Genomic DNA, 27,646 nt, shown 5'->3' with positions numbered 1-27,646 from the left:
GAGCCTGTCCCTGGGTTTCTTCCCCTGACAAGAGGGTTGCAGGAACACAAGAATGGATTTCATGCCACCACTTTTATTGAGCAACAACTATGAGCACCCGGTTCTGCACCCAGTGCCAAACTGTAAGATGTTAACAGATGTCACTGATGAGGGGAAGATTCTGTCCCAAAGATGAAAGGGGCAGAACCACTGCTGTTTTTAATTATTATTCCATGCAGAAACATCCATCTACTCAGAAATTACATCTAAGAAATTATATCTAAGTTGTATCTATGTAACTGAATGGTAGTGGCTCTTCTTCTCAGCCTTAGGAGAAACAGTGGAGAAGGAAACACCTGTGAAGGCCCATGCCCCACGCCCCCCAGGAAGTGACCCTACAGAGAAGGATTTGGCCGTGCCGCACAGTGGAAGCGCCCCGGCCAGCTCAGGCTCCCTCTGTCCCACACACTCTGCAGGAAGGAGGCTCAGGCAGGCCTGGGCACATTGGAGTCACCATATTCCCATTCTAGGCAACTGTCTTCCAAAAGGACAGACCAGCCCATGTGAGTGTCCACAGGCATCCTTCCTCCATTTCCCCAGAAACCAAACATACCCCATTAATGAAATAAAATTCATCTAGTTTCACTTTCTGTTGTAGGTGGGGAGTTTTTTATATTTTGTTTTTAATGAAAACACAGACTCTCAGGAAGCAAATGCAGTCTGAATATACTACTTTACCTTGAAGCTTCAAATGAAGACTTGCTTTTTTCTATTATTATAGAATAGGATTGTGAAACAAGTTCTTTTCCAGCCTTGGCTGAGTCAGTTCAAAGAGCCCGAAGGATACCTGGCCCCTGAGAGATGTATGAGCAAGCCGTGCTAGCACCCGAGGGCGCAGGCAGCCTCTCTAACCAACCAGATAGCTTCAAAGAGTTAAAGAAAATCTAGGGTGGGTGACGAATTCACCTGGCAACTCTAGCAATGGACGGAAATCAACCCCAAAGAGTTTGAGAACAGCCTTTCCCGTGAAAATGCAACGGGACGCACCCTCACGCCTTCATGGGGTTGTTTGTTTGAATGGCTCATTGACAGTGGGACGGCCCCTGCAACCTCTAAAAGGTTTTTATCCTACACAAACTTTTTAAAAGAGTCTGAGGCTAACACTGAAGACAAACTTCCTAAGAAACACCATGCTACCTTCGGGGAATAAAAAACTAAGCCTCTCCCCACGGCACCCATGTAAAGACCCTGAGTGATGGAAATGTCTGGGCGCAGGGGGCACTGTGCCGACCACTGCTCCAAAAGAGCGTCTGAGCAGCAGGACGATGGCACAGCTGCTGTCCAGGCCACATGGTCAGGATCTGGGCTTCTGTAGGCCCAGCCTCAGAACACAGGCCACTCCCCGGAGCACTGAGGACAGCCCTGGTGCTGACTCAGAGGTGGTGGCCACATCTGGGATAGGTGCACCTGCGCAGCTGCCCTGAGAGCCCAGTCCAGCCAGCTTCCTCCATGCTCCTTGAGCTATCTGTCCTGAGAGTGCCTTTGAGGACAATCCACGAAAAGAGGACAACTGGGTGGCCAGGCTCATGCCGAAGAGAGAGCAGCACAGAGTGACGTCCCCACCAAGACCTGAGACGCAGGAGATAAGCTCAAACAGGACAGCCAACTGCAAGGAGCTGTCTATCTCGCTGCTGCTTAAACACATAGAGCCCTCGGCAGCCTGCCACTTCCCCAGCCAGCCAGGGGCGGCTCAGTTGTAGGAGAGGTAATCGATGAGCCGGGGCGGGATGTCTAACTTGGCGATCTTCTCCAGTCCCCGCACACCAGCAGCCCTCCTCAAGCTCACCCTGCAGAGCTGCGACAGAGTCAGGGGGGTCTCTGAAAACAGGGAGGGAGAAAGCAGCGAGGTCAGTTTCCAGAAGGAGCACACCCACCCCTCACAGCCTAACACAAAGGAAGGAGGGGCCTGGAAACCTGCAAGCAGGATTTGCCCTGCACGCCTCCTTGGGGAGGATAGTCAGGGACCTCAGGAAGCAACACCAGAAAATGGAACTGGGGTGACGTCCACTGGGATTTCACTGCGTGAGTCGGGGGAATTTGTTTTGTTTGAGCCACAGCATTATAAATAACTTCTCTGTAGCTAGTGAGTGACTTTGTCAGATGTTGAAGAAAGGACCTGTCCAGGGGTGAGAGCTGGTAATCAGCTCCTGCCCCACTGCGCCACTGGCTACAGGTCCCCAGGAGGCACCAGTGCATTAGCACAAAAGTCCTCATGGGCACATCTTGGTGGCACAGGACAGGTGCTCAGAACTAAAGACTCAGCCCTCAAAGCTTGAGGAGACCCCACAGAACGGGGGCCCATGCGGGAGGATGGGGTCCCCGGCCACCTGGGGCACAGGGACACACACACAGGGCATCCACTCACTCTCATAGTACTCGAGGCACTTGGCGGGGGCACTGCTGCTCCATGCATAGTCTGATGGCTTCTTCCCACGGTTGTCCCGGGCATAGACGTTGCCGCCAAACTCCACAAGCATCTCAATGAGGTCAACGCTCTTCACCTTGGCTGCATGGTGAAGGGCCGTCTCGTGAAGTTTTGCCGCATTCACATTGGCGCCTGGAGGTCCAGAATGGAGAACAAACATCACCCAGAAGGGGACTCGGGCCGGGAGATAGATCGGTGAGTGAGGCTTCCGTCAGCACGGAGCTCAGAGGCTAGCCCCAGCCAGGAAACAAAGTCAAGACAGGCTCTGCTGTCGCTTTCTCAAAATTGTTTTTCAAAACCCAAAAGCAGTAATTACTTTCTCCTCTCCCTTACAGGAAGAAAGCTAAAGACAGGTGGCAATAAAAAAAAAAAAAGAAGAAGAACTGGAAATAGAACCAAAAAGAATCAGACAAAAAAAACAACTTCAAGAGTTCAAGGTCAGTGCTAGTGAGGTAGGCAGTCAGCCTTCAGGATCCTAGGTCTCCAGAAGCCCAGGCCAAGTGACCCAAGACTGGCCTCAAACACACACACTCGAGTGGGCATAGGACAGAGGCTCTAAAGATATTGGTTGAATGAAAGAATATGCCTTTAAAAAATTGGTATTCTTTTTTAAAAGGAGAGAACAAAGGGAAAGAAACTAGGTAATATTCCCAAAATCACATGGGATTCAAATAAGAAAGAAAGCCTCTAAGATGTGAATTCAGCCTTGCCCTCCTTGTCTTTCTCAGGATGATAGCAGATATTCAGGAAGATGCACAGAATTAGCAGCCAAATATGGCATTGTTCAATGCATTAAAAAAAAAACACAGATTTTGATAAACATAGGATTTGTGTAAAACATCATTCTTAGGGCAGGGCTCTCAGCACTTCTAAACAATGAGCTCTATCAGGATCTCAGAATTTATTTTGGAAGAAAATACTATCTTTTTGAAGTCTGTTCCTTAGTAGGTAAGGAAGTTAAAAGTGAACACTTTATTTTATTTATTTATTTATTGAGACAGAGAATCACTATGTCGCCCTCGGTAGAGTGCGATGGCATCACAGCTCACAACAACCTCAACTCTTGGGCTTAAGCAATTCTCTTGTCTCACCCTCCCAAGTAGCTGGGACTACAGGAGCCTGCCACAACACCTGGCTATTTTGTTGTTGTTGTTGCAGTCATCATTGTCGTTTCGCTGGCCTGGGCCCAGTTCAAACCTGCCAGCCTCGATGCATGTGGCCAGCATCATAACCACTGTGCTATGAGCACCAAGCCAGAACTCTTAAGAAGCCAACCCAAAGTGCAGCATTGATAAAGTAATCCCACAAACACCAGGTTCAAACCACAATCATAAAGTATTACTTTTTATTTTTTGAGAAAGAGTCTCACTTTGAGAGAGGCGGAGCAAGATGGCAGCCGAGTAACAGCTTCCTTGCATCTGGGCACCGTAAGTCTGGGGAGATAGAACTCCAGGCATCTCTGGCTGGTGGGATCTGCCTATCATCACCCCTGTGCAGATACAGGGTGTCAGCGAGAGACTTCTGGACCCCAAGAGGAGGACTAAAACAGTGGAAAACCAGCAAGTGGTCGCGTGTGTTCAATCGGTCTAAACCCGCCCGCAACTGTAAGTTCAGTAGCAGCGAGACTGCAAACCAGAAAGGCCTTACCTGTGAACTGTTTTGGTGTCTTTGGACTTGGCACTCAAGTCCAAAGACACCTTGGGGAGAGCCTGAGCAGGAGTGCAGGGAACATTGGCCATTGTCTAGGGCCCCAGTCTGAGCCGCTGAGCCTGACGGAGCTAATGGTGTCTGGCGGTGGGTCACAGGGAGCCATTGTGAGTGATCTGCCCCGGCAAGCTCCGCCCGCAGGGTCGCAGAGCTAGAATTGGGTGGGAGCTGGTAACCCAGCGACCAAGTAGCCTAAGGGCAGGGTCTGAGCCGCCTTGCAGCCCTAACCCTCAGGGGCAGAGTGAGACCAGTTTTGGCACACTGGGTAAGTGGATAGCCACTTCAGCAGTGATTCCAGCGACGAGCACTTTCCTGGGAAAGCTTCTGCTCAGCAAGTGAACAAGTTCAAAGTGCCTTTTAAGTGGGCTGAAGAGAGATTTAGGGTGTCTACCTGCTGGGGTTTGAGAAATCAGCACCCTCCAGTCGTATCAGAACTGTGATTAACATCTCATACCCCAGAAGACCATGTGTTGCCCAGACAATATTCAATAACATATACATACCGTTTTGTTTTTGGTTGTGTTTTTTTTTTTTTTGGTTGGGTTGGGTTTTTTTTGTTTATTTTGATGTTGTTGATGTTGTTTTGTTTTATAAGTTCAACCTTTTCCATACAGATCCTTTTTCTTTCACAATTTTTCTAGTTCAGTTATAATTTCCCATTGCTGTCTTTTTCAATAATTAGAACTTCATTTTTGCTAGTGTTTCTACTGCTATTATTTGGTTTTTCACCCAATTTTATCCCATAAAGTTTTCAGTTTGCTTGTTTTGGTTTGATTTATAGCATTTTTGTCTTTCCTCTCTACTGGGTGGAGGTGGGGCACTGTGTCTGATCAGGTTAGCAAAGAGCTGCTGACCTCAAGGGAACCACCCAACTGGGCACCCCCAGAAGGTGGGGTTTTTTAAGGTTGTGTCAAAGTACCCTACTGTACACCTATATTGTTCTGTCTCCCTCTTTCTGTGCCTCTCTTCTTTTTGTCAATATTCCTTTTACCCACCCCCTCTCCTTTCTCTATTTTTCTTTTTTTTCTTATCACCCAGTCCTCCTTTCTTTCATCCCTTTTTTGCTCTTCAACCTTCTCACCCCTCTGGTCCTGTAACCCTTAGTCCACAGGCACGAGAACTTAAAGAGCAAGAGGAAGTGAAAGGAAAATTAGGGCAAGGAAACAGATAAAAGAAACCACTCATGAGGAAGAATCAGCAGAAAACTCCAGGCAACATGAAGAACCAGTCCAGAACAACCCTGCCAAGGGACCATGAGGTAGCTACTGCAGAGGATTCCACCTATACAGAAATGTTAGGAATGACAGAAAGGGAATTTAGAATACACATGTTGAAAACAATGAAAGAAATGATGGAAACAATGAAGGAAACTGCTAATAAAGTGGAAAATAACCAAAAGGAAATCCAAAAACAGAATCAAATAAGAGATGAACGATATGAAGAATATAAAAAGGATATAGCAGAGCTGAAGGAACTGAAACAGTCAATTAGGGAAGTTAAAGATGCAATGGAAAGTATCAGCAACAGGTTAGACCATGCAGAAGAAAGAATTTCAGAGGTAGAAGACAAAGTTCTTGAGATAACTCAGATAGTAAAAGAGGCAGAAAAGAAGAGAGAGAAAGCAGAACGTTCACTGTCAGAATTATGGGACTTTATGAAGCATCCCAACATACAAGTTATAGGAATTCCAGAAGGGGAAGAAGAATGCCCCAGAGGAATGGAAGCCATACTAGAGAATATTATAAAAGAAAATTTCCCAAATATCACCAAAGATTCTGACACACTGCTTTCAGAGGGCTGTCGGACCCCAGGTCGCCTCAACTCTAACCGAGCTTCTCCAAGACACATTGTGATGAACCTGTCCAAAGTCAAGACAAAAGAAAAGATTCTGCAAGCTGCCAGGAGTAAGCGCCAGTTGACCTACAGGGGCAAATCCATCAGAGTGACCACAGACTTCTCTAATGAAACTTTCCAAGCAAGAAGACAATGGTCATCTACCTTTAATCTACTTAAACAGAACAATTTCCAGCCCAGAATTCTGTACCCTGCTAAGCTAAGCTTAAAAATTGACGGAGAAATCAAATCATTTACGGATATACAAACATTGAGGAAATTCGCCACAACAAGACCAGCTCTACAGGAAATACTTCAACCTGTTCTTCACACTGACCACCACAATGGATCAGCAGCAAAGTAAGAACTCAGAAATTAAAGGACAGAACCTAACCTCCACACTGATGCAAAAGATAAAACTAAGCAATGGACTCTCACCAAATAAGATGAATAGAATACTACCACACTTATCAATTATCTCAATAAATGTTAATGGCTTGAATTCCCCACTGAAGAGACATAGATTGGCTGACTGGATTAAAAAACACAAGCCATCCGTTTGCTGTCTGCAAGAAACAAACCTGGCTTCAAAAGACAAATTAAAACTCCGAGTCAAGGGTTGGAAGGCAATTTTTCAGGCAAATGGAATTCAAAAGAAAAGAGGAGTTGCAATCTTATTTTCAGATACATGTGGACTGAAAGCAACTAAAGTCAAAAAAGACAAAGATGGTCACTTTATATTGGTCAAGGGAAAAATACAACAAGAAGACATTTCAATTCTAAATATCTATGCACCCAATTTAAATGCTCCCAGATTCTTGAAACAGACCTTACTCAGTCTGAGCAACATGATATCTGATAATACCATAACAACAGGGGACTTTAACACTCCTCTTACAGAGCTGGACAGATCCTCTAAACAGAAATTAAACAAAGATATAAGAGATTTAAATGAGACCCTAGAACAACTGTGCTTGACAGACGCATATAGAACACTCCACCCCAAAGATAAAGAATATACATTCTTCTCATCACCCCATGGAACATTCTCCAAAATTGATCATATCCTGGGACACAAAACAAATATCAACAGAATCAAAAGAATTGAAATTTTACCTTGTATCTTCTCAGACCATAAGGCACTAAAGGTGGAACTCAACTCTAACAAAAATGCTCGACCCCACCCAAAGACATGGAAATTAAACAATCTTCTGTTGAATAACAGATGGGTGCAGGAAGAAATAAAACAGGAAATCATTAACTTCCTTGAGCATAACAACAATGAAGACACAAGCTACCAAAACCTATGGGATACTGCAAAAGCAGTTTTGAGAGGAAAATTCATAGCTCTAGATGCCTACATTTGAAAAACAGAAAGAGAGCACATCAACAATCTCACAAGAGATCTTACGGAACTGGAAAAAGAAGAACAATCTAAGCCTAAACTCAGTAGAAGAAAAGAAATATTCAAAGTCAAATCAGAGATCAATGAAATTGAAAACAAAAGAATCATTCAGAAAATTAATGAAACAAGGAGTTGTTTTTTTGAAAAAATAAATAAAATAGATAAACCATTGGCCAGACTAAGAGGAATAGAAAAGTAAAATCTCTAGTAACCTCAATCAGAAATGATAAAGGGGAAATAACAACTGATCCCACAGAGATACAAGAGATCATCTCTGAATACTACCAGAAACTCTATGCCCAGAAATTTGACAATGTGAAGGAAATGGATAAATATTTGGAATCACACCCTCTCCCAAGACTTAGCCAGGAAGAAATAGAGCTCCTGAACAGACCAATTTCAAACACCGAGATAAAAGAAACAATAAAAAATCTTCCAACCAAAAAACGCCATGGTCCAGATGGCTTCACACCAGAATTCTATCAAACCTTCAAGGAAGAGCTTATTCCTGTACTGCAGAAATTATTCCAAAAAATTGAGGAAGAAGGAATCTTCCCCAACACATTCTATGAAGCAAACATCACCCTGATACCAAAACCAGGAAAAGACCCAAACAAAAAGGAGAATTTCAGACCAATCTCACTCATGAATATAGATGCAAAAATTCTCAACAAAATCCTAGCCAATAGATTACAGCATATCATCAAAAAAGTCATGCATCATGATCAAGTAGGCTTCATCCCAGGGATACAAGGCTGGTTTAACATACGCAAGTCCATAAACGTTACCCACCATATTAACAGAGGCAAAAATAAAGATCACATGATCCTCTCAATAGATGCAGAAAAAGCATTTGATAAAATCCAGCATCCTTTTCTAATTAGAACACTGAAGAGTATAGGCATAGGTGGCACATTTCTAAAACTGATTGAAGCTATCTATGACAAACCCACAGCCAATATTTTACTGAATGGAGTAAAACTCAAAGCTTTTCCTCTTAGAACTGGAACCAGACAAGGTTGTCCTCTGTCACCTTTACTATTCAACATAGTGCTGGAAGTTCTAGCCAATACAATTAGGCAAGACAAGGAAATAAAGGGAATCCAAATGGGAGCAGAGGAGGTCAAACTCTCCCTCTTTGCTGACGACATGATCTTATACTTAGAGAACCCCAAAGACTCAACCACAAGACTCCTAGAAGTCATCAAAAAATACAGTAATGTTTCAGGATATAAAATCAATGTCCACAAGTCAGTAGCCTTTGTGTACACCAATAACAGTCAAGATGAGAAGCTAATTAAGGACACAACTCCCTTCACCATAGTCTCAAAGAAAATGAAATACCTAGGAATATACCTAACGAAGGAGGTGAAGGACCTCTATAAAGAAAACTATGAAACCCTCAGAAAGGAAATAGCAGAGGATATTAACAAATGGAAGAACATACCATGCTCATGGCTTGGAAGAATCAACATTGTTAAAATGTCTATACTTCCCAAAGCAATCTACCTATTCAATGCCATTCCTATCAAAATACCAACATCATACTTTCAAGATTTGGAAAAAATGATTCTGCATTTTGTATGGAACCGGAAAAAAACCCGTATAGCTAAGGCAGTTCTTAGTAACAAAAATAAAGCTGGGGGCATCAGCATACCAGATTTTAGTCTGTACTACAAAGCCACAGTGGTCAAGACAGCATGGTACTGGCACAAAAACAGAGACATAGACACTTGGAATCGAATTGAAAACCAAGAAATGAAACTAACATCTTACAACCACCTAATCTTCAATAAACCAAACAAGAACATACCTTGGGGGAAAGACTCCCTATTCAATAAATGGTGTTGGGAGAACTGGATGTCTACATGTAAAAGACTGAAACTGGACCCACACCTTTCCCCACTCACAAAAATTGATTCAAGATGGATAAAGGACTTAAATTTAAGGCATGAAACAATAAAAATCCTCCAAGAAAACATAGGAAAAACACTGGAAGATATTGGCCTGGGGAAAGACTTCATGAAGAAGACTGCCATGGCCATTGCAACAACAACAAAAATAAACAAATGGGACTTCATTAAACTGAAAAGCTTCTGTACAGCTAAGGAGACAATAACCAAAGCAAAGAGACAACCTACACAATGGGAAAGGATATTTGCATATTTTCAATCAGACAAAAGCTTGATAACTAGGATCTATAGAGAACTCAAATTAATCCACATGAAAAAAGCCAACAATCCCATAGATCAATGGGCAAGAGACATGAATAGAACTTTCTGTAAAGATGACAGACGAATGGCTAACAAACACATGAAAAACTGTTCATCATCTCTATATATTAGAGAAATGCAAATCAAAACAACCCTGAGATATCATCTAACCCCAGTGAGAATGGCCCACATCACAAAATCTCAAAACTGCAGATGCTGGCGTGGATGTGGAGAGAAGGGAACACTTTTACACTGCTGGTGGGACTGCAAACTAGTACAACCTTTTTGGAAGGAAGTATGGAGAAACCTCAAAGCACTCAACCTAGACCTCCCATTTGATCCTGCAATCCCATTACTGGGCATCTACCCAGAAGGAAAAAAATCCTTTTATCATAAGGACACTTGTACTAGACTGTTTATTGCAGCTCAATTTACAATCGCCAAAATGTGGAATCAGCCTAAATGCCCACCAACCCAGGAATGGATTAACAAGCTGTGGTATATGTATACCATGGAATACTATTCAGCCATTAAAAAAAATGGAGACTTTACATCCTTCGTATTAACCTGGATGGAAGTGGAAGACATTATTCTTAGTAAAGCATCACAAGAATGGAGAAGCATGAATCCTATGTACTCAATTTTGATATGAGGACAATTAATGACAATTAAGGTTATGGGGGGGAAAGCAGAAAGAGGGACGGAGGGAGGGGGGTGGGACCTTGGTGTGTGTCACACTTTATGGGGGCAAGACATGATTGCAAGAGGGACTTTACCTAACAATTGCAATTAGTGTAACCTGGCTTATTGTACCCTCAATGAATCCCCAACAATAAAAAAAAAAAAAGAAAGAGTCTCACTTTGTCGACCTCTGTAGAATGCTGAGACGTCATAGCTCACAGCAACCTCAAACTCTTGGGCACAAGCAATCCTCCTGCCTCAGCCTCCCAAGTAGCCGGGACTATAGACAGCCACCACAACACCCAGCTATTTTTTTAGAGACAAGGTCTTGCTCTTGGCTCAGGCTGGTCTGGAACTCCTAAGCTCAAGCAATCCACCCACCTTGGCCTCCCAGAGTGCTCGGGTTACAGGCATGAGCCACTGCACCTGGCCCATGAAGTATTACTAAAAGGAGGGTTTCTAAAAGGCGGACCACCAGTATGCCACCACTTAATGGTAACTTTAAGGGGCTGAAAGAGAAGAAAATGAGGGGCACAAAGCTATTACATTTTCTAGTCCCTCCGCTGAGAAAGTATCTGAAAAACCCTTCTGCTTTCCACTTTCTGTTTTAAAATATTTTTAAGCCCCTAATAGTACCCAAGACCCACATTCGTAACAGTTCTCGAGGTGTGTGCCTAAAAACATAGCCAGCCACATGACAACACAAAGCCAAGCCCTTTCCACTTCCCATTATGTCTGTTAAAATGTTAAGCGTCGGCTGATAACGCAGAAAAAAATCAAGCATGGAGACACACTTTAAAAAGGGAGGAGGTGGGGAAGGACAGAGGGAGGGAAGATGGAAAGAAAGTAGTTTTGTGTGAAGCAAGGATGGTAACATGCCTTGAACAGAGAAGTAAGAGAGACAGAGAAACACGGGTCAGAAAAGCAACTGGTACCACCAGGAGTTAAAAACTCTGAACTTTATGCTTCAGAGAAAAGGGGTCATCATCAGCTCATTACCAAAATCCCAATTTCAAAGCAAAATAAGATTAAGCAGACTCAGAGAACCCACAGCCCGCAGAGCAAAGGGATGCTCTAATACACCTTGGCAGGCCAAGGACCAGCCGGATCCTGGAACCTGAGTACAAACAGCTCAATATTTGCCTTTTACAACAACAAACTGAAAAGGCAGGCACAAAGCAGTCCTCAGTGAGCCACTTCTAAATGCTCCCAGCAGGTTAAATATTTATTGTTAGTATCAGATTAAAACCGACTTGGCCGTAATAACTGGACTTTCACTCTCCCCAGCCCTTCTCCTTTGAAATATAATCTGGTTTCTCAACTCGCCACACTGCCTGCAAAGAAAACAAAAAGAACCACCGTCTCCAAGTCCCCCTTGGAGCACAAGTGTGCACTCCACAGCATGGCCTCTCAAATGGGGCCTGGGCCCTTCCCGAAATTACATGCAAAGGTGCCATGTGCAAACTTCCCTAGAGTTTCCCTTAGGTCCCCCAAGGGGCCTGTGGAGAAAAGTTCAGAATCACTACTTAAAAAAAAAAAAATCCATTAGTGAGTACGTAGGGGTTTGCAGCTATGTCTGAAACTTCCCAAAATGGAAAAATAGTTTCTAAGAAAAAACATGATAACCCACCTGCTTTACTAATGGGGCGTCAAGGGAGACCCTCTGAGATAAGGGTGGTGAGCAGTGCTGGCAGCTTGAGGTTACCAACAAGCATCCAGCCAGGGCTGGCAATGTCCCCAGCCAGACGCCCCAGCATCTGGAATCTCCCACAGAGCGCTGCCAGGAATCTGCAGGTCCTGCCTCCTCCCTGCCCAGCCCCCCATACTGCTACTTTGCAATGGGGGGGTGCAGAGGCTGGGACTAACCTTGGCCCCTGCTATGGGTCCTGATCGGTTCCATGCCTCTCCCCTGACCGCAGTCATTGGTTCAAATGGCACAGGCTTGAGCAGACTAGAATTTGGCAGAGTTTAGGACAAAGGTATTGGTTTAGGTTTGGACATTGGAGGGGGCAGAGTAGAGGGTGTGGGAAAGTGGAGGCTTTTGGAGCATAAGCCTGAATCTGTACGGCCAAATGCGCGCTCCCGAGTAGTGCCCACGTGACCGCTCCCGAGTAGTGCCCACACACCTGCATTGAGCAGCACTTTGACACAGTCCAGGTGCTCCCGGGCACAGGCCACGTGCAGAGGGGTCCCAAAGTGGCAATCATGTGCTTCCAGATTGGCCCCAACGTCAATAAGAAGCCTCACACATTCTGAGCTCCCTTAAAAAGTAAATGGAAAAGAGGGGGAAATGTCTGTGAACACACGTGGGAAGTGTGTGTAACACAAGTAACAAGCACAACAGATACAGCAGCCTGGACGTGGACGGGCCGCCGGCACCTGTGCTGGGGCACAGGCAAGGAAGCCAGGCCTGTGACCCAACCCCTGCAGCAGCTCACCCCTCCCAGGCCTCAGGAAGCTGGAAGACTCGCACTTCTCCTGGAGGGCACAGGGCCACTGCTGCCTGGCAGAGGGAAGAAAGGCTGCCGGCCCCTGCTATAAGCCACAGAGCAGGGACTCGCCTGCTGCTCCCCGAGCAGGCAGCTGGCCACCAGCAGGCACCTGGCCAGCACCAGGCTTGGTCTCTTGGAGGAAATATCCTTGGAGTTTTTTAAAGGTATTTTTGTAATGATCATGGGGACATAACATCTGGGTGTTTCATGGGGAGACTTTGTTAGGACAGGAGCAGCCTCTCCCATCTCCTCTTCCAGGGACTCCCATGCAGGCTTGAGTCAGTGTCCAGGGCCGCATGCTAGCCTTTCCAGCACATTTGGTCCTGACTCCCTCTCTCACCACTCAATCACCTCTTTGCTGTTGGTAGCTCCCCAGTTTCTACTCTGGCCCTGAAGCCCTGCCCCACCCACAGCTGTGCCTGGCAGCCATAGCTGCTGTCTCCACCACAGGGGCCTCCCTCCCCCTTCCTGAGGTCCCCAATTCACACTTGACTCAGTATTGACCCCTTGCCTCTCCCACACCAGCCCCCAAGGATTCTTCCCGAAACCTGAACAAATCCACTGCACGCCACCAGCCTTCTCAAAGTGCTCTGCCCCTGGGTCACAACTCGCCCCTCTGCTTCCAGGAGGCCCCAACCACCCAGGCCAGGCCAGTCTATCTGCCTGTGAAGGACCACCAAACCAGCCTGCCCCACATTCTGTTCTCCTGTCACTCAACACCTGCTCAGAAACCCCATGACACATCCTGGAGCCACCTCCATGCCCACAGGATTCAGAGGTGAGCCACAGCGAGAAGTGGCCCCATGTGGCACCATGGAGGAAGCACCCTACATCCTAGTGAAATGTACCCAAAGATAAATGAACAGCACCCTAGCAAACATGCAACTTTGCTCAGAAGAGTAAAATCCAAATTCCTTAGGCTGTCTTTTAAAAATGTTTCCACAGCTGGTCTTACCCCAAATTTCAGTCCTATATATGACACAAGGAGCTTCTGATCCAGGAAGACTGGAGGCGGGATCTTCCCCACACCAGGACGGGTGTTCTTATCCCCCCACTGTCTGTGATCTGCCTATTATTTGCTGGCCATTAAAACCCCACCTGCTCCCTGAGCCTGTGGGACCAGAGCCCTCCTGAGAGCACAGTCAGGACACACCCTCTGGCTCAGGCTCTTGGGACAGTCTGAGATGTGTCCAGGTCTCTCTGGTCTCCCATCTGGATCAGGGACCTGCAGGGCAAGCTACCACAAAGACCCAGTGACGCTGCAGCCGTGAAGGCTCCAGCACTAACATGGACAGGCCCCAGAGGCACAGTCCTACCACAGAACCAGAGGCCTCAGCCTCAGTCCACGACCGTCTCCCGGAGGAGGAAAATCTTAGAACAGGGGTCCTCAAACTGCAGCCCGCAGGCCACATGAGGCGGTGTGATTGTATTTGTTCCCGTTTTGTTTTTTTACTTCAAAGTAAGATATGTGCAGTGTGCATAGGAATTTGTTCATAGTTTTTTTTTTTTTAACTATAGTCCAGCCCTCCAACGGTCTGAGGGACAGTGAATTGGACGCCTGTCTTAGAATCTCCATCGCCTGGCCACTGTGAGCCACGAACATACTCTTCTGCCCAAATTCCATCTGCATGGCTCCCTTCACCAACCCCTGTCATCCCAGAAAGGAGGAGGAACTTCCAGAGCCCAGCTGGGACACCCGGCCACCCCCCAGCTCACCGCTCATGCAGGCCTCGTGCAGAGGGGATGCCGTGTACAGGGGCGGGTTGACCTTGGCCCCGTAGGACAGCAAGAGCTTTACACACTCGATGCTGCCAGAGGCGCAGGCGTCACAGAGAGGGGTGCTGCCGTCAATGTTCCGGGCATCCACCTCATGGGGGGAGAAGCAGGTGTCAGAGGATGGGGAGAGAGAGATACTGTGCACCCTGCTGTCCCTCCCATCCCCCACCCCCAAACCCGTGCAGAGTCCTCTCTGCAAAGACCCCTCCTGGAAGCACTGCTTTGCTGTTAACACGCGAAGGCACCGGCAATGCAAGGACGTGTGAGGACAGACCCATAGGTGGGGGTCTCTGTGGCCTCCTAAGCAAAGAAGCCATCCCATCTGGGGCTCTTTTCTCTCGAGACTTCAGCCTCCCCCTTGATTACCCCCCGCCCCCCACCAATACCTAATAGGCACAGAGCAGGGGCTGCAAGCTGGGAGGCAGGGTATAAAAATGGGTTTTAACTCAGGCCTCCACTGGAGGGAATGCCTGGGACCACGTCACGTGCCTCCTCTAGCGTGACCATCACAGGCCAGGAAAAAAGCAACTCCCCACACTCGCAAATTCCGCTTAGAATTTGACCACATTCTGCTTCTGTTTGGGTAGGTGCTGAAACTCGTTCTAGCACAAGCCTGTGGGAAGAGTGAACAGGGCACAGCTTCTTGTTTCCCCTGTCCCCAGGGCTCTGAGATGGGTTCCAGGCCTTATAATGTCACTTGGGGTGTGCAGGGCCAGCCGCAGCTTGCCAGGGCTCACAGCTACATTGCTGGGGGCTCTGCCAGCCAGAAACGCTGGCAGCTCAAAGCCAGCCAGGTGTGCTCACACTCGGGAGAGCTGGGTTTCTTTCTGTTTCTCTTCGCTTTTTCTTCCCAAACAGCTGGTCTATGGAGTCCCACTCAGCAGAACCTGCCGTGTGGGCCCATGTGGCAGCCCAGGCCCAGTCACTCTATGAAGAGGGTAATATGTCCTATGTCCGGGGGACAGCTGGCTTCCTGGCCACCCCACTCCACCATTCTGGTAAAACTGTCTTATTTTGGGCCACCATGAACTCCTAAGAGCCAAGCCCAAGAGCACTTTCCAGCCCTCGGCTTCCCAATCCCCACAGACAGCAGACAGAGCTAAGCTTCTCCTCCCTCGGTTCCCGGGACACCCTGTCTGTCCCCTCTGCCTTTCCTTCAAGGTCTTCTCCCGGTTTGTGTGCCTGTGTGTCACAGAGGCTGACCCCACCAACTGCTCCTCCACCCCTGGACCTCCCCTGAGCTGACCCACTCAGTCCCTGCAATTGCAGCCCATCTGGGCAGGGCCACTCACCTGGGCCCCAGCGGCCAGCAGCAGCTGCACACACTGCGCCTGGCCCTGCAGGCTGGCCGCGTGCAGGGGCGTGATGGAGTCCACCGTGACCTGGTTCACGCAGGCACCGCTCTCGATCAGCTGCTGCAGCTGCAGGCTCTCTCCCCGCTGGGCTGCCTCATGCACGGGGGTCCTCTCCACCCAGAAGCCTGGGAAGGAAAAGGGCCTTGCACTGAGACCCTGCTACTCCCATCCTTGGCCCCCTGAGGCACTCGAGCACCATATGTGATCATGGAAATATCCCAACACTTCTTGTAAGATCCCTGAGCCACCTCCTTGCCTAGAGGCTGGAGTCCAACCTCCTAGGCAGGGCCACAAGAGTCTTTGTCATGTGGACCCCCTCCCCCGACCACCTTCCTGTGGAAGCCCCACTCTGCAGGGAAACATGCAGCTTAGCACTGCCCCAGAGGTCCACACCTGTACCTCTGCACACCCCTTCACCTTCGCCCCCTCAACTGTATACTTTGCCCCTACTCAAACATCTGCATCCCCCATGAAGGCCCAGGTGAATGAGTGAGTGAATGGAAGGAATTACTAAAATGAGTATAAAGTCTGGACATACAATTTTTTAAATAAAATTTAAATTTTGGCCAGGCACAGGGGCTCACACGTATAATCCTAGCACTCTGGAAGGCTGAGGTAGGAGGATCACTTGAGTTCTGAAGTTTGAGACCAGCCTGAGTAAGAGTAAGACCCTGTCTCTACTAAAACTAGAAAAATTAGCTGGGCATTGTGGCAGGCGCCTAGAGTCCTGAACACTTGGGAGGTGGAGGCAGGAGGATTGTTTGAACCCAGGAGTCTGAGGTTGCTGTGACCTAGGCTGAGGCCATGGCACACTAGCCTGGGCAGCAGAATGAGACTCTGTCTCAAAAAAAAAAAAATCGAATTTTCTGTCTTTTTTATTTTTTGGCGACAGAGTCTCACTGGATTGCCTGGTGTCGTCATAGCTCACAGTAACCTCAAACTCCTGGGCTCAAGTGAGACTCTGCCCTCAACCTCTCAAGCAGCTGGACTACAGATGCCTGCCTCCACACCTGTCTGGTTTTTCTATTTGTGGTAGAGATGGAGTCTCATTCTTGCTCAGGCTGGTCTAGTTTTTATTTCTTTATATGACTAGACTATAGAGGAAATGCAATTTACTGGTAACCAGGCATGAACATCAGCTGCAGGGACCTCAGCAGTAGCAACTCAGGGCAAAGGCCAGAAGCAGCAGACATGATTTAAAAAAAAAGAAAGAAATGTCTGCACGTCAGAGGGCACGATCAACAGTGAAAGGGAAACCCATGGAATGGGAGAAAATATTTCAACTCATACACCTGAGTAGTGAATATCCAGAATATATATAAAGAACACCTGCAATTCAACAACAAAAAACACCCAGTTTCAAAATAGTGAAGGATTTGAATAGACATTTCTCCAAAGACATACAAACGGCCACCAGCATATGAGAAAGTGTTCAACATCACTCATCATTAGAGAAATGCAAATCACAAGCACAGTGAGACATCACCTCACTCCTGCTAAGAGGAATAACATAACAAAAACACAGTTAGTGCTGGTGAGGCTGTGGAGACACTGGAACCTGTGTGCACAGTGGGTGGGAACCCAGGATGGTGTGGTTGCTATGGAAACAGCATGGGCAGCATTTCCTGAAAGACACAGAACCATCTGATCCAGCAATCGCACCTCTGGGTATTCACCCAAGATAACTGAATGCAGGGTCTTGAGATATTTGTACATTTGTGTTCACAGCAGCATTGGCTGGAATAGCTAAATCGTGGAAACCACCCAAGTACCCATCAACTGATGAATGGATAAGAAAAATGTGTTCTATCCATACAATGGAATATCATCAGCTTTAGAAAGGAAGGGAATTCTATCACATCCTACGACACAGATGAAACATCACTATTCTGAATGCAGAAAAATGGGACAGCTACGATGATGCTACTGCTCTCTACTCAAGGTGACAGAGTGAGATTTTTATCTCAAAAAAGAAAAGAAAAGGGGGCGGCACCTGTGACTCAAAGGAGTAGGGCGCCGGTCCCATATGCCAGAGGTGGCAGGTTCAAACCCAGCCCTGGCCAAAAATCACAAAAAAAAAAGAAAAGAAAAGAAAAATCAGCTGGAAGTGGTGGTAGCACCTGTAGTCCTAGCTAGTTGGAGGGCTGAGAGAGGGGGATCACTTGAGCCCAGGAGTTCAAGGCTGCCGCGAGCTGTGACTGCACCAATGCATTCCAGCCGAAGCACACAGGCTCTAAAAAAAGAAAACCAAGAGACAAAGGAGGACTTCCTGAGCGGGGAGGCTGCCACAAACTGTCACAAAGGCTGGCCTCCACAGCAGAGAGCTGCACAGCCTCATCCCCTCTCCTGACACTCCCTAACTGCAGGATGGCCCCTCCAGGGAGAGAGGAGAGCCAGGCTCTGCACAAAGACAAGTGGCCAGCACCACAGAGCAATGTGACTCAGCCCTGTGACAGCAGGGCCAACCTACCTCCAGCTGCCCCATAGAAAAGGTTTAAGAAGGGAAAGCCCATGGTAACACTAAATCTACCCATCAGGAGGGCACAGGACACGCTGTCCCTCAGTAAACTGACAAGCTAGGCCTGACCACAGGCAGTTCCCAGGCCCTGCACCATCTCCCTTAGGGGGGCACCACCTTGGAAACCTGAGACCCCAGGCTGTTCTGGCAAGTTCCTTCGGGGAGCAGAGTTGTGCCCTATACCCCTGCCACATAATTGGTCTCCAGCCACCCCCTCCCACTGCAAGCAAATCATATATCAGTCCACTGGGGTCTGCTACCAACCCTCCAATGGCTTCTTTTTTCCAGGGTAAAATTGCAGGTGAGACCCCAGAGCTCCCTGTCACGAGCTTCCTCCTCCTTGTCAGGCACACGGCCTCGTCCCCAGTGCCCTCCTCATGGTTCACAGAGTGCCAGCTGGCTTCATGTCCCCATTCCCCCTCCCGCCTTCCTCCAGCTGAACTTCCTCCTCAGCCTCAGAGTGGTGTGCCTGCTCCTCCAGGAAGCCCCCCAAGATGTGGCCCCATCCACGCCATCTCCACCTGCCCTCCCACCTCCACACCCATGGCTCATCAGACCCTTCCCACCCTGTGCCTTCCCCAAGGCCGTCCTTGGCACCTTGGGGCAGTAACAGGGCTGCCTGGCCTCTGACTCTGGCACAGGCCTGACACACAGGTCTCGGGGTGAATAAATACTCACAAGAAGCATCTCTCCATTGAACCTCCTCCCCCTGCTGTTGGGGTCTGTTCTCTGTTCCACCAAAGTACAACCACCTTCCAGCCCCAGACAGTAACCTGAGCCCTAACCTGGCCACACTCACCCACCGTGGGCTGGCTAAAGCGCTAACACAAAATTAGAATTTGTGTTGTTGTAAGAACCGAGGCTGTAACCTCTAGAAAACAGTGTTTGCTGACTGGTGACATGGGCCTGATAACTCTCCCTGCTCCCTTTCTCCGCTGCAGGCCAGGGTCACGGGGACATTCATGTGCCTCCTTGTACCCACCTGCAGCCTGCACACCCAAGTCAATGAAAGACTAAGCAAAACTTTTGCCTCCAAAACTAGAGAGTTTCACAGGCATTATCTGTGTATCTAACACTGTACAAAGGCAGAGGTCACGTCAAGAGGGACCAGGTGGCCGCCTGTCCCCTGGAAGGCTCTCCCATCTTCTATCCACAGTGTGACCTTATTGACTCGGCCCAGGGGCCAGGTGTGGACCTTCCTGGTCACATGCTCCTCCACCCCCTCTGGCCCCTGAGCTGGGGTCCCAGCACCCTCCTATCTGAGGCTGGGCCCTGCCCCAGACCCACACCTGTCCTATGAGATTAAAAAGCTCTCATTGGGTGCTGTAAGTGGCCCAGCTTCAGCCCACCCCTGGAAGCCTCAAGAGGCACCCAGGCCACAAGCTCAAATCCCACCTCTCTCACACCTAGCTCTGCCTCTTTAGGCAGTTCACTTTTCTTTTTTTTTTTTAAGACAGAGTTTCAAGCTATCACCCTGGGTAGAGTACCATGGCATCATAGCTCACAGCAACCTCCAATTCTCAAGCGATCCTCTTGCCTCACTTTTTCTATTTTTAGTAGAGACGGTATCTTGCTTTTGCTCAGGCTGGTCTCAAACTCGTGAGCTCAAGTGATCCACCCATCTCGGCCTCCCAGAGTGCTGGGTTTACAGGTGTGAGCCACTATGCCCAGCCAGGGCAGCTCACCTTTCAAAGCCTCAGTTTCCTCACTTGCAAAATGGAGGTACTTCTGTCTACCCCACAGGGTGCTGTGAAGACTGAATGAACCATGCCTGGCTGGTTGTAAACGCTCAGTAGGCGACAGATGCTGTGATGACTATGACATAACGCCTGTCATCATTACTATTTCTACCAGCACTGCTAGAGGTGTGTGCTGGATCTGCCATCCCTTCTCCCCATGACAGGCCCTGTCTTGCACTCCACTCCCAGTAATTCGATGCTTATCTGAGTCCCCCCCAGCTGATGGAGTCCCTACCCGGCTTCCCTGCCCAGTTTCTGGGTTCCCTGCTCAGTGCTTGGGTCCTCTGAGACGCAGACCCCTCATCCCTGACAAGAGGTATTCTGGGTGCTGGGGCCAGCTGGCCAGAGCCAGCAGAAACCAGCCTCGACATAAGTGTCCACATTAGGGAAAGCTGCAAAGCAGTCTGGGTTTTGTTTCTTCTCCCTCCCTTTTCCCCAGAGAGCAGGTGTGCCAGTGTCCCACCAGTCACCCCAGAGCTAGGACCTGCTTCTGGGCAGGAAGGGTGTGATTAGCTCTGCGTCCAGGCTGGCAGCTGCCCTGTGCTCTGCAGGCTCCTGCCCACCACACAGCCGGGCACCCCAAGCCCATCCTCCCAGCCACTCTGTCTGCTCCCACACCAGAGGCCTGACTTCTCCCTGACAGTGACTGTAAAAAAACAACTATGACTGTACCCCATGCTGCCCCCTCCCAGCCTGGCCACCTGTCTGCAGCCACCAGCCCACTCCAACAAAGAGCATTTTCAAATGCCACTGAGGAGGACACTTGCAAGATGACACCAGCTCTGAGTCAGGGCACCTGGGGCACTCTTACATCATGAGAAGGTGTCTGGCCCAAGCAACCTGCAGGCCTGGGAGGAGCCATTCCCCCTGAAGTTGGGACAGTGGCCCTCCACCTGGCCCCATCCACAGAGAGACGAAGGAAGCACACTTGGGGAAACCACCCGAGAAGAACCACAAACAGCAGCTCTCGGTGGGCTCATCCTCAGTTCTCAGGGAGAAGCTGGGGTCCTAAGTGACTCAGCCCCCAGGGTCCCCTAAAGCTAAGGACTTGGGCACCTCTGTACTTTAAGCTAACGGTGACTATTAGAGCCGAATAGCACCCGAGAGTCCCTCACGATCACTCCCAGGGAAGAAGCCACGTGTGCCCTGCATCCGCCTCGCCTGTGCCCCAAACCACACTAACACACTAACCGCCATGGGAGTTGTATTTAAATGACGCTAGTTTTGAGGCCAGGGCCACATGAAGCATATGTAACTCACGTGTCTCTTGACCTAATAGAAGCCCCAGGGGAAAAACATCTTTGTCCTAGTGTGGCAATCAGTCACAGAAAATGGGGGGAGAAGCCCACAAGGGCAGAGACCACAGAGGTAAAGACAGAAAGGATGGTGCCACCTGCTCAGCAGGATGGCTGTGACAGCCACACACAACCCACTACCTCAGCCTGCATTCACACCTTAGTGCACTTGAAACTCAGTCACCTTGACTCCCAAGGGAAAAAATATCCATCTATTGCAAATTCCCATTGAAAAGTTTGAGCTGAGTGTGTGGTTGCTTTGTAAGATACTGGTTAACCACGTTTTCACTATGAGCCCCCAAAATATTGTTTGTCAATAAAACCTCAACAGATCGTGTGGTTTTAAAATGCGTTCCATGAAACAAAAAGTAAATGTAACAATCAGTAAGAGCAGGGGAAAAAGAAAGTGAAAGAGAATAAATGAAAGCAAAAAGCAAAGAGAAAAGTGAAAACAGGTTATCTAAGAAGAGAAAGACAGGCTGTCAGGCGAGTGACTGCCTAGGGATGGAGGGGCAGAGTAGATCCTGCTAAAAACGCAATTAGGTCCATCAACCTTCAACCTTTCCTCCCTGACTCATCATTCACCCAATTACCTGCTACCCCAGTTCCTCCCTTGCCTCTGGGCCACCCTAAATTCTTTTGACTGGGGAGCCTGGGGCAAGAGTGCTCCAGGTCCCACAGAGCCCAGCTCTGACTCGGGAGCCTTGAGCACCCACCTCCCTGTCCCCCTTCTCAACTAGGGGCTTCAAGGTTTACTTTAAATCTTCTAAGCCTCAGTTATCAAAGATCAGAGGTAACAACAGAGCTGTTGTATGGAGAATGATAAGACACAAATGCCCATCAAAGTGCTCAGTAAATGTTTGTAAAGAAAAGATTATTTCCCTTGATACCTTTGCTGGCCCTAAATAGGCTTTTCTGGTTAGTCAGCCACCACCGTCTTTCCTCTTTGAATTCCTATTTTCAGATGAGCTTTCCACTCTAGGTATCTCTCTACCACTTAGAAAATCCCCCAGATTACTGCCCTATTGGACTCTACTGGATTCCCCTGCCACGGATTCCCACCCCCAACAGAAGTAAAGAATGATAGACCTGGGGGCTCCATCGTGGAGGATCTTCTTTGCCCCTTTCCCAAAGACCCCACTAAATTTAGAATAAGGGCAGGAGGCATAAATTCACATAAACAAACAAAAAGATGAGTTGTGGCTAGGCATGGTGGTGAGGTCCACCAACCTCACAAAGTGACCTCACCAAGTTCTGAATTTTCATTGAACATATAAGTCACAGGCAAAAATATAGATTATTTTTCTCCTGCCTGTTCATTAGGTTGGTGGTGCCTTTGTATACCGAAATCCATCAGTTTGCCCTTTTATGCCCCAAATCCATTTCATGATGAATCCACTCCTAGAGCTTAGAATAAGATTGAGTTCTGAAAGTAAGAATTATCAAGAGAATGGTAAACCAACCAGAGAAACAACTCACCCTAGGATGTGAGCTGCAAACACCTGGCTAGCAAGACTTGGGGGGCAATGAAGATGGGTAGGGTGTCTCCTCAGTACAGCAATGTAACCTCCACACAGAAAGGTTCAGCAAAGCTCAGATCTGTTTCATGTATTCTTTTTGTCTCATTCTGTGGCCCCTGGGTAGAGTAAAGTGGCATCATCACAGCTCACTGCAACCTCCAACTCCTGGGCTCAAGCAATCCTCCTGCCTCAGCCTCCTGCATAGCTGTTACAGGTGCACACAACAGTGCCCAGCTAGTTTTACTCTTTTTAGTAGAGAAGCAGTCTCACTCTTGCTTTGACTGGTAGCTAACATACTCTTCATTTTACACTTGGCACACATAAAGTCTCAATAAAGAATGACTTCACCCAATCAAGCTTAAACCTCTCCCTCCGCTGCTACAGTCAGCCCAGTTTTATTCTGCATTCAATTCTGTACCAAAACATACCTCTTTTTTATGCCTGGGAGGTGGGTATGCTCCATTCTCGTCCCTATGTGCACAGACCTATTCCAGATAGTCAGCTTTACTGGACCTTCTCTGATAAAGTAGTTTCCAAAATTGGTAACAGGTTAGAATCCACTGGAGTGTTTTTAAAAATGTATGGCACCCTTGGCTCGGCAGCAGTTGCAAAGTGGTTATGGTGCCAGCCACATACACCGAGGCTGGCGGGTTCGAACCTGGCCCGGGCCAGCTAAACAACTGCAACAAAAAAATAGCCAGACATTGTGGTGGGCGCCTATAGTCTCAGCTACTTGGGAGACTGAAGCAAGAGAATCACTTAAGCCCAAGAATTGGAGATTGCTGTGAGCTGTGACGCCACAGCACTCTACCAAGGGCAACACAGTGAGACTCTGTCTCAAAAAAAAAAAATGTATGGCACCCGGGCAATTCAACCAGAATCTCAGGGCATAGGACCCTGGCATCAGTATTTTTAAACATCCTCAGGCTATTCCAATAGCGGTCAGGACTGTGTTTCTCTGTCATTGGAGGGCACCACCCAAGAACTTCCCTTTCCACTGGATCCTAGGGTCAGCTGTGTCCCAGAGCAGCTATCCTTTCTCCTTTCCTCCTAAAGGACCTTTGGGGTCTAGCCCAAAATACCTCACTCTTATCCCCTGTTCCTCAAGCCCCAGCTGAATAAATTTCCAGGGCTTCCTCCATTGTCCAAGGTAGCAAAGCCAAATAATTAAACCATATCCATTCTGCAGCAGATCGCAACCACCACAGGCCACAGTCACTGCTTGGGAATCCCAACAGGTGTTAGAGACATCTGAAGTGGACCTGCTTTTAATCTCCCTCAGACATTTTTGTAAGCAGTCTAACATAGTCTCCTTTAGTGGACATGTCTAGAGTGCAACTTTCTCTAAGACAGAAATAGAAACACAATTTACAAAGGTTTTGTTGGTGTTTACCTCTCAGCTAGGGCACTAATGATCTAAATCTCTCAAAGAACTTGCAATACATTGTTATTTTTTTTTTAAATCAAAAATTCAGCAGATTCTGGGCAGTGCCTGTGGCTCAGAGGAGTAGGGCGCCAACCCCATATGCCAGAGGTGGCGGGTTCAAACCCAGCCCTGGCCAAAAACTGCCAAAAAAAATTCAGCAGATTCAACAGAAGAATGAATCTGTAGGTAAATTCCTAGGACTGTTAAGAGATCACAGAGCTGGGACAGAGGGATGAAAATCGACCTTGGTGCTGATGGGGGCCACTGAAGCAGGCAACACATTCCTCCTCGTAGGAAGTTGACATGGTATAAGGCAGAAATGGCAAATATTTGGTAAAAGTGCCCTCAGGCCACCTCAGAGACCACAGCAGATTCTGCTGACCCATGTCTGGAATCACAGAGACATTCCACACTGCGGGGAGCCCCACAAATCCATTATAGCCTAACCTATCTCATGGGAAGAGCATGAGCCTTTTAGGGTAAAACAATGACCAAATTAAAAAATAAAATGTGGGGGTGGCACCTGTGGCTCAAGGAGTAGGGTGCCGGTCCCATATGCCGGAGGTGGCAGGTTCAAACCTAGCCCCGGCCAAAAAACAAAAAAATAATAATAATAATAAAATGTGGGGTTAAACTCAGCTTTGTTACCTTCTAGCTGTGTGACCACTGTTGCATCTCTAAGTCATCAAAGCTGAGGACTGTCTTGCAGCCACACCTTGGGCTCACAGCTGGTGTCTCACACACAACCCAGCAGCTCACCCAGTCCCAGGAACTGTCTCTCTTCCTTCTTACCTGCCACGTTCTACACGTCTATGTTCAGGGCCCTCAGCTGAGTGTAACTAAAGAGCGTAAATCAGCAGCTCTCACTAAATATGGGAATGACTTTTTCAACTTTGCAAATAGACACTTATGTTGGGTCAATAAGGATCTGCCCTATATTTGCTAAATTATAAAGATTGGATTCATTTTAAGGTATGACTCACCCTAAACTCTTAGTACTTAGAGAAAAGACCATAGGTACAACTCTGTCATCATTACCTCTGTGCGATGTTACATTAACTAATGAAAAACCTCCTAACACTCTGGGAGGCCAAGGTGGGCAGATTGCTTGAGCGCAAGAGTTTGAGACCAATCTGAACAAGAGTGAGACCCCATCTCCACTAAAAACAGAAAAACTAGCTGGGCATGGGGGCACACGCCTGGCATTCCAGCTACCCAGGAGGCTGAAGCAAGAGGAACTCTTGAGCCCAGGAGTTTGAGGTTGCTTTGAGCTATGATGCCTGGGGCAACAGAGTGAGACTTTGTCAAAAAAAAAAAAAAAAGGAAAACCTAAACATTCGTGTTGGACCACACCACATGTATAGAATGTGCAATCGGAATGTTAAAAACGGGTCAGAGCTAGCCTGGCCTCTGCTTATGCCGGGGTAGCAGTACTATTTCAGATGTGATGTAGTCAGCTGATTCATAAGGTTGGGAATAACAAGATGTCAGCAGATCATATTTTTGGAAAAATACACATATGTTAAATGACCCAATGACAATGTCAAAACTATCCATGATGGCTCCGTGCCTACAGCTCAGCAGCTACAGCGCCAGCCACATACACCAGAGTTGGCAGGTTCGTATCCAGCTGGGGCCTGCCAGACAACAATGACAACTACAACAACAACAACAAAATAATAGCTGGGTATTGTGGTGGACGCCTATAGTCCCAGCTACTTGGGAGGCTGAGGCAAGAGAATTGCTTAAGCCCAGGAGTTTGAGGTTGCTGTGAGCTGTGACACCACGGCAGTCTACCCAGGGCAACATAAGGAGACTCTGTCTAAAAAAAAAAAAAAAAAAACTATCCATGAACCCCAGAAGTTGTACACCCATTAGTCTACAATGAGCTTTTCTTCTATAGATATATTCCTTAACAAACTATACAAAAAACATGGGCCGAGGTGATGCCAAGCCTGTGATCCCTCCACATGGACAAAAACATTAAAATACATATTTGAATAGGCTTCAGTGTTTAGCTGTTCATTGCTTATTGAAGCAAGCAAATCAAACAGGGACAAACAGGGATTGCAGGGTCAAGGCCAAAGTCCAGCGCTTGCCTGGGGTGGATGCCAAGTGAAAAACAGAGGCTCATTAAGTGCCTTTGATCAGGCTGAAGGGGTGTGTGTGTGGGGGGGGGGGTTGGTTTTGGTTGTTTGTTTATTTTTGTAAAATCAATTAAAATCTTTTTGCCTTACTATGGTTGCAACTTCCTCTTCAGCTCTCACTACCGTTTCTGCTAGTGTAAATAGACCTTAGTTTTTCTTTCCAGGCTTTCCAAGTGCTTTGGCCATTCCTTTCATCTGCCATATTACTTCACAGGACTGCTTCCCCAACGTCCTTTACCCTCCAATCCTTTCTGTTCTCGGGCTGACCGAATCTGCAGGTCGCACGTTGAACTGAGATTGCATTTTCTAGGGTCCCGCGGCATCCCGAGGGCCGTCCTCATTCTGGCGCGGACGCCCTGTCACACCAGGTGCCTCTGCAGGATGCTGGGGACACTGCGACACGGACCTAAAGGGCAGGTGGGAAGTGGCACGGATCTCCCGCCAGCGATTGCGCCCCCGCCGAGACCCCCAGCCCTGCCCCTCCACTGAGGAACAGCCCTGCACACGGCCGCAGGCACCCAGGGCGCGCGGGTGGGTTTGAGGTTTTGAAGCCCCGCACCACCTGGGCGTCCCAGGGACTGCAGCCCCGCAAATTGCTGGCCCAGGACAAAATGCCGGACCCTCCAGCCCACGTGAGGTGCTCAGGAGCCCCGGGATCCGCAGTAGCCGCAGGACCCCTGCACCCCTGACGACGCACCGGGTCAGGGCGCAGCGCTGTCCCCCGGGCGGGGACATCGGACGCGCCTCCAAGGTCCCCAGTGCCGGCGCGGGCTGCCTGGCTCCCCCGGCTCCCCCGCGGCGCCCGCACCTACCCAAGTCGCCCAGGAAGCGGCCGTCCGCCAACGCGGGCTCCATGAAGCTCGCTGCCCGGCTGCACCGCCCCGCAGCCCCACCGCCCAGCCACTGCCTGCGCCCGGCCCTGCGCCGGGACCCGGGCGGGGCCACCTTGCGCGCTGCGTCGGGAGTTGTAGTTCCCGCCGCCGCCTGGCGCGGTGCCCAGGACGCTGTCAGCGCCCGCGGCAGAGTGGTCCCTTGTTCCTGGCTGGGCAGAGTGGTCCCTTGTTCCTGGCTGCGC

General features: G+C 48.4%; 1 protein-coding gene across 7 annotated transcripts; it reads right to left on the bottom strand.

Annotated features, from left to right (window-relative positions):
* ASB13 (ankyrin repeat and SOCS box containing 13) lies at window positions 1-27,646 on the bottom strand. Of its 7 annotated transcripts, none has more exons than XM_053572914.1 (7): window positions 27,384-27,531; window positions 26,810-26,977; window positions 15,864-16,051; window positions 14,512-15,498; window positions 12,430-12,564; window positions 2,405-2,596; window positions 7-1,857 (listed from the first exon to the last, which is right to left on the bottom strand). In XM_053572914.1, the coding sequence occupies exons 4-7, from the start codon at window positions 14,891-14,893 to the stop codon at window positions 1,730-1,732; spliced, it is 837 nt and encodes a 278-aa protein (XP_053428889.1). In that variant the 5' UTR covers window positions 14,894-15,498; window positions 15,864-16,051; window positions 26,810-26,977; window positions 27,384-27,531; the 3' UTR covers window positions 7-1,729. The 7 variants fall into 7 exon arrangements, with proteins under 7 accessions (XP_053428892.1, XP_053428887.1, XP_053428889.1 ...); XM_053572915.1 differs by having other exon boundaries at window positions 26,839-26,977; XM_053572911.1 differs by having other exon boundaries at window positions 11-1,857; window positions 14,512-14,662.

This window comes from Nycticebus coucang, chromosome 20, assembly GCF_027406575.1.
Source record: "Nycticebus coucang isolate mNycCou1 chromosome 20, mNycCou1.pri, whole genome shotgun sequence".
NCBI classification, from domain to species: domain Eukaryota; kingdom Metazoa; phylum Chordata; class Mammalia; order Primates; family Lorisidae; genus Nycticebus; species Nycticebus coucang.
Note: the sequence above shows the minus strand (reverse complement) of the source record. Positions and strands in the feature narration are given on the sequence as shown.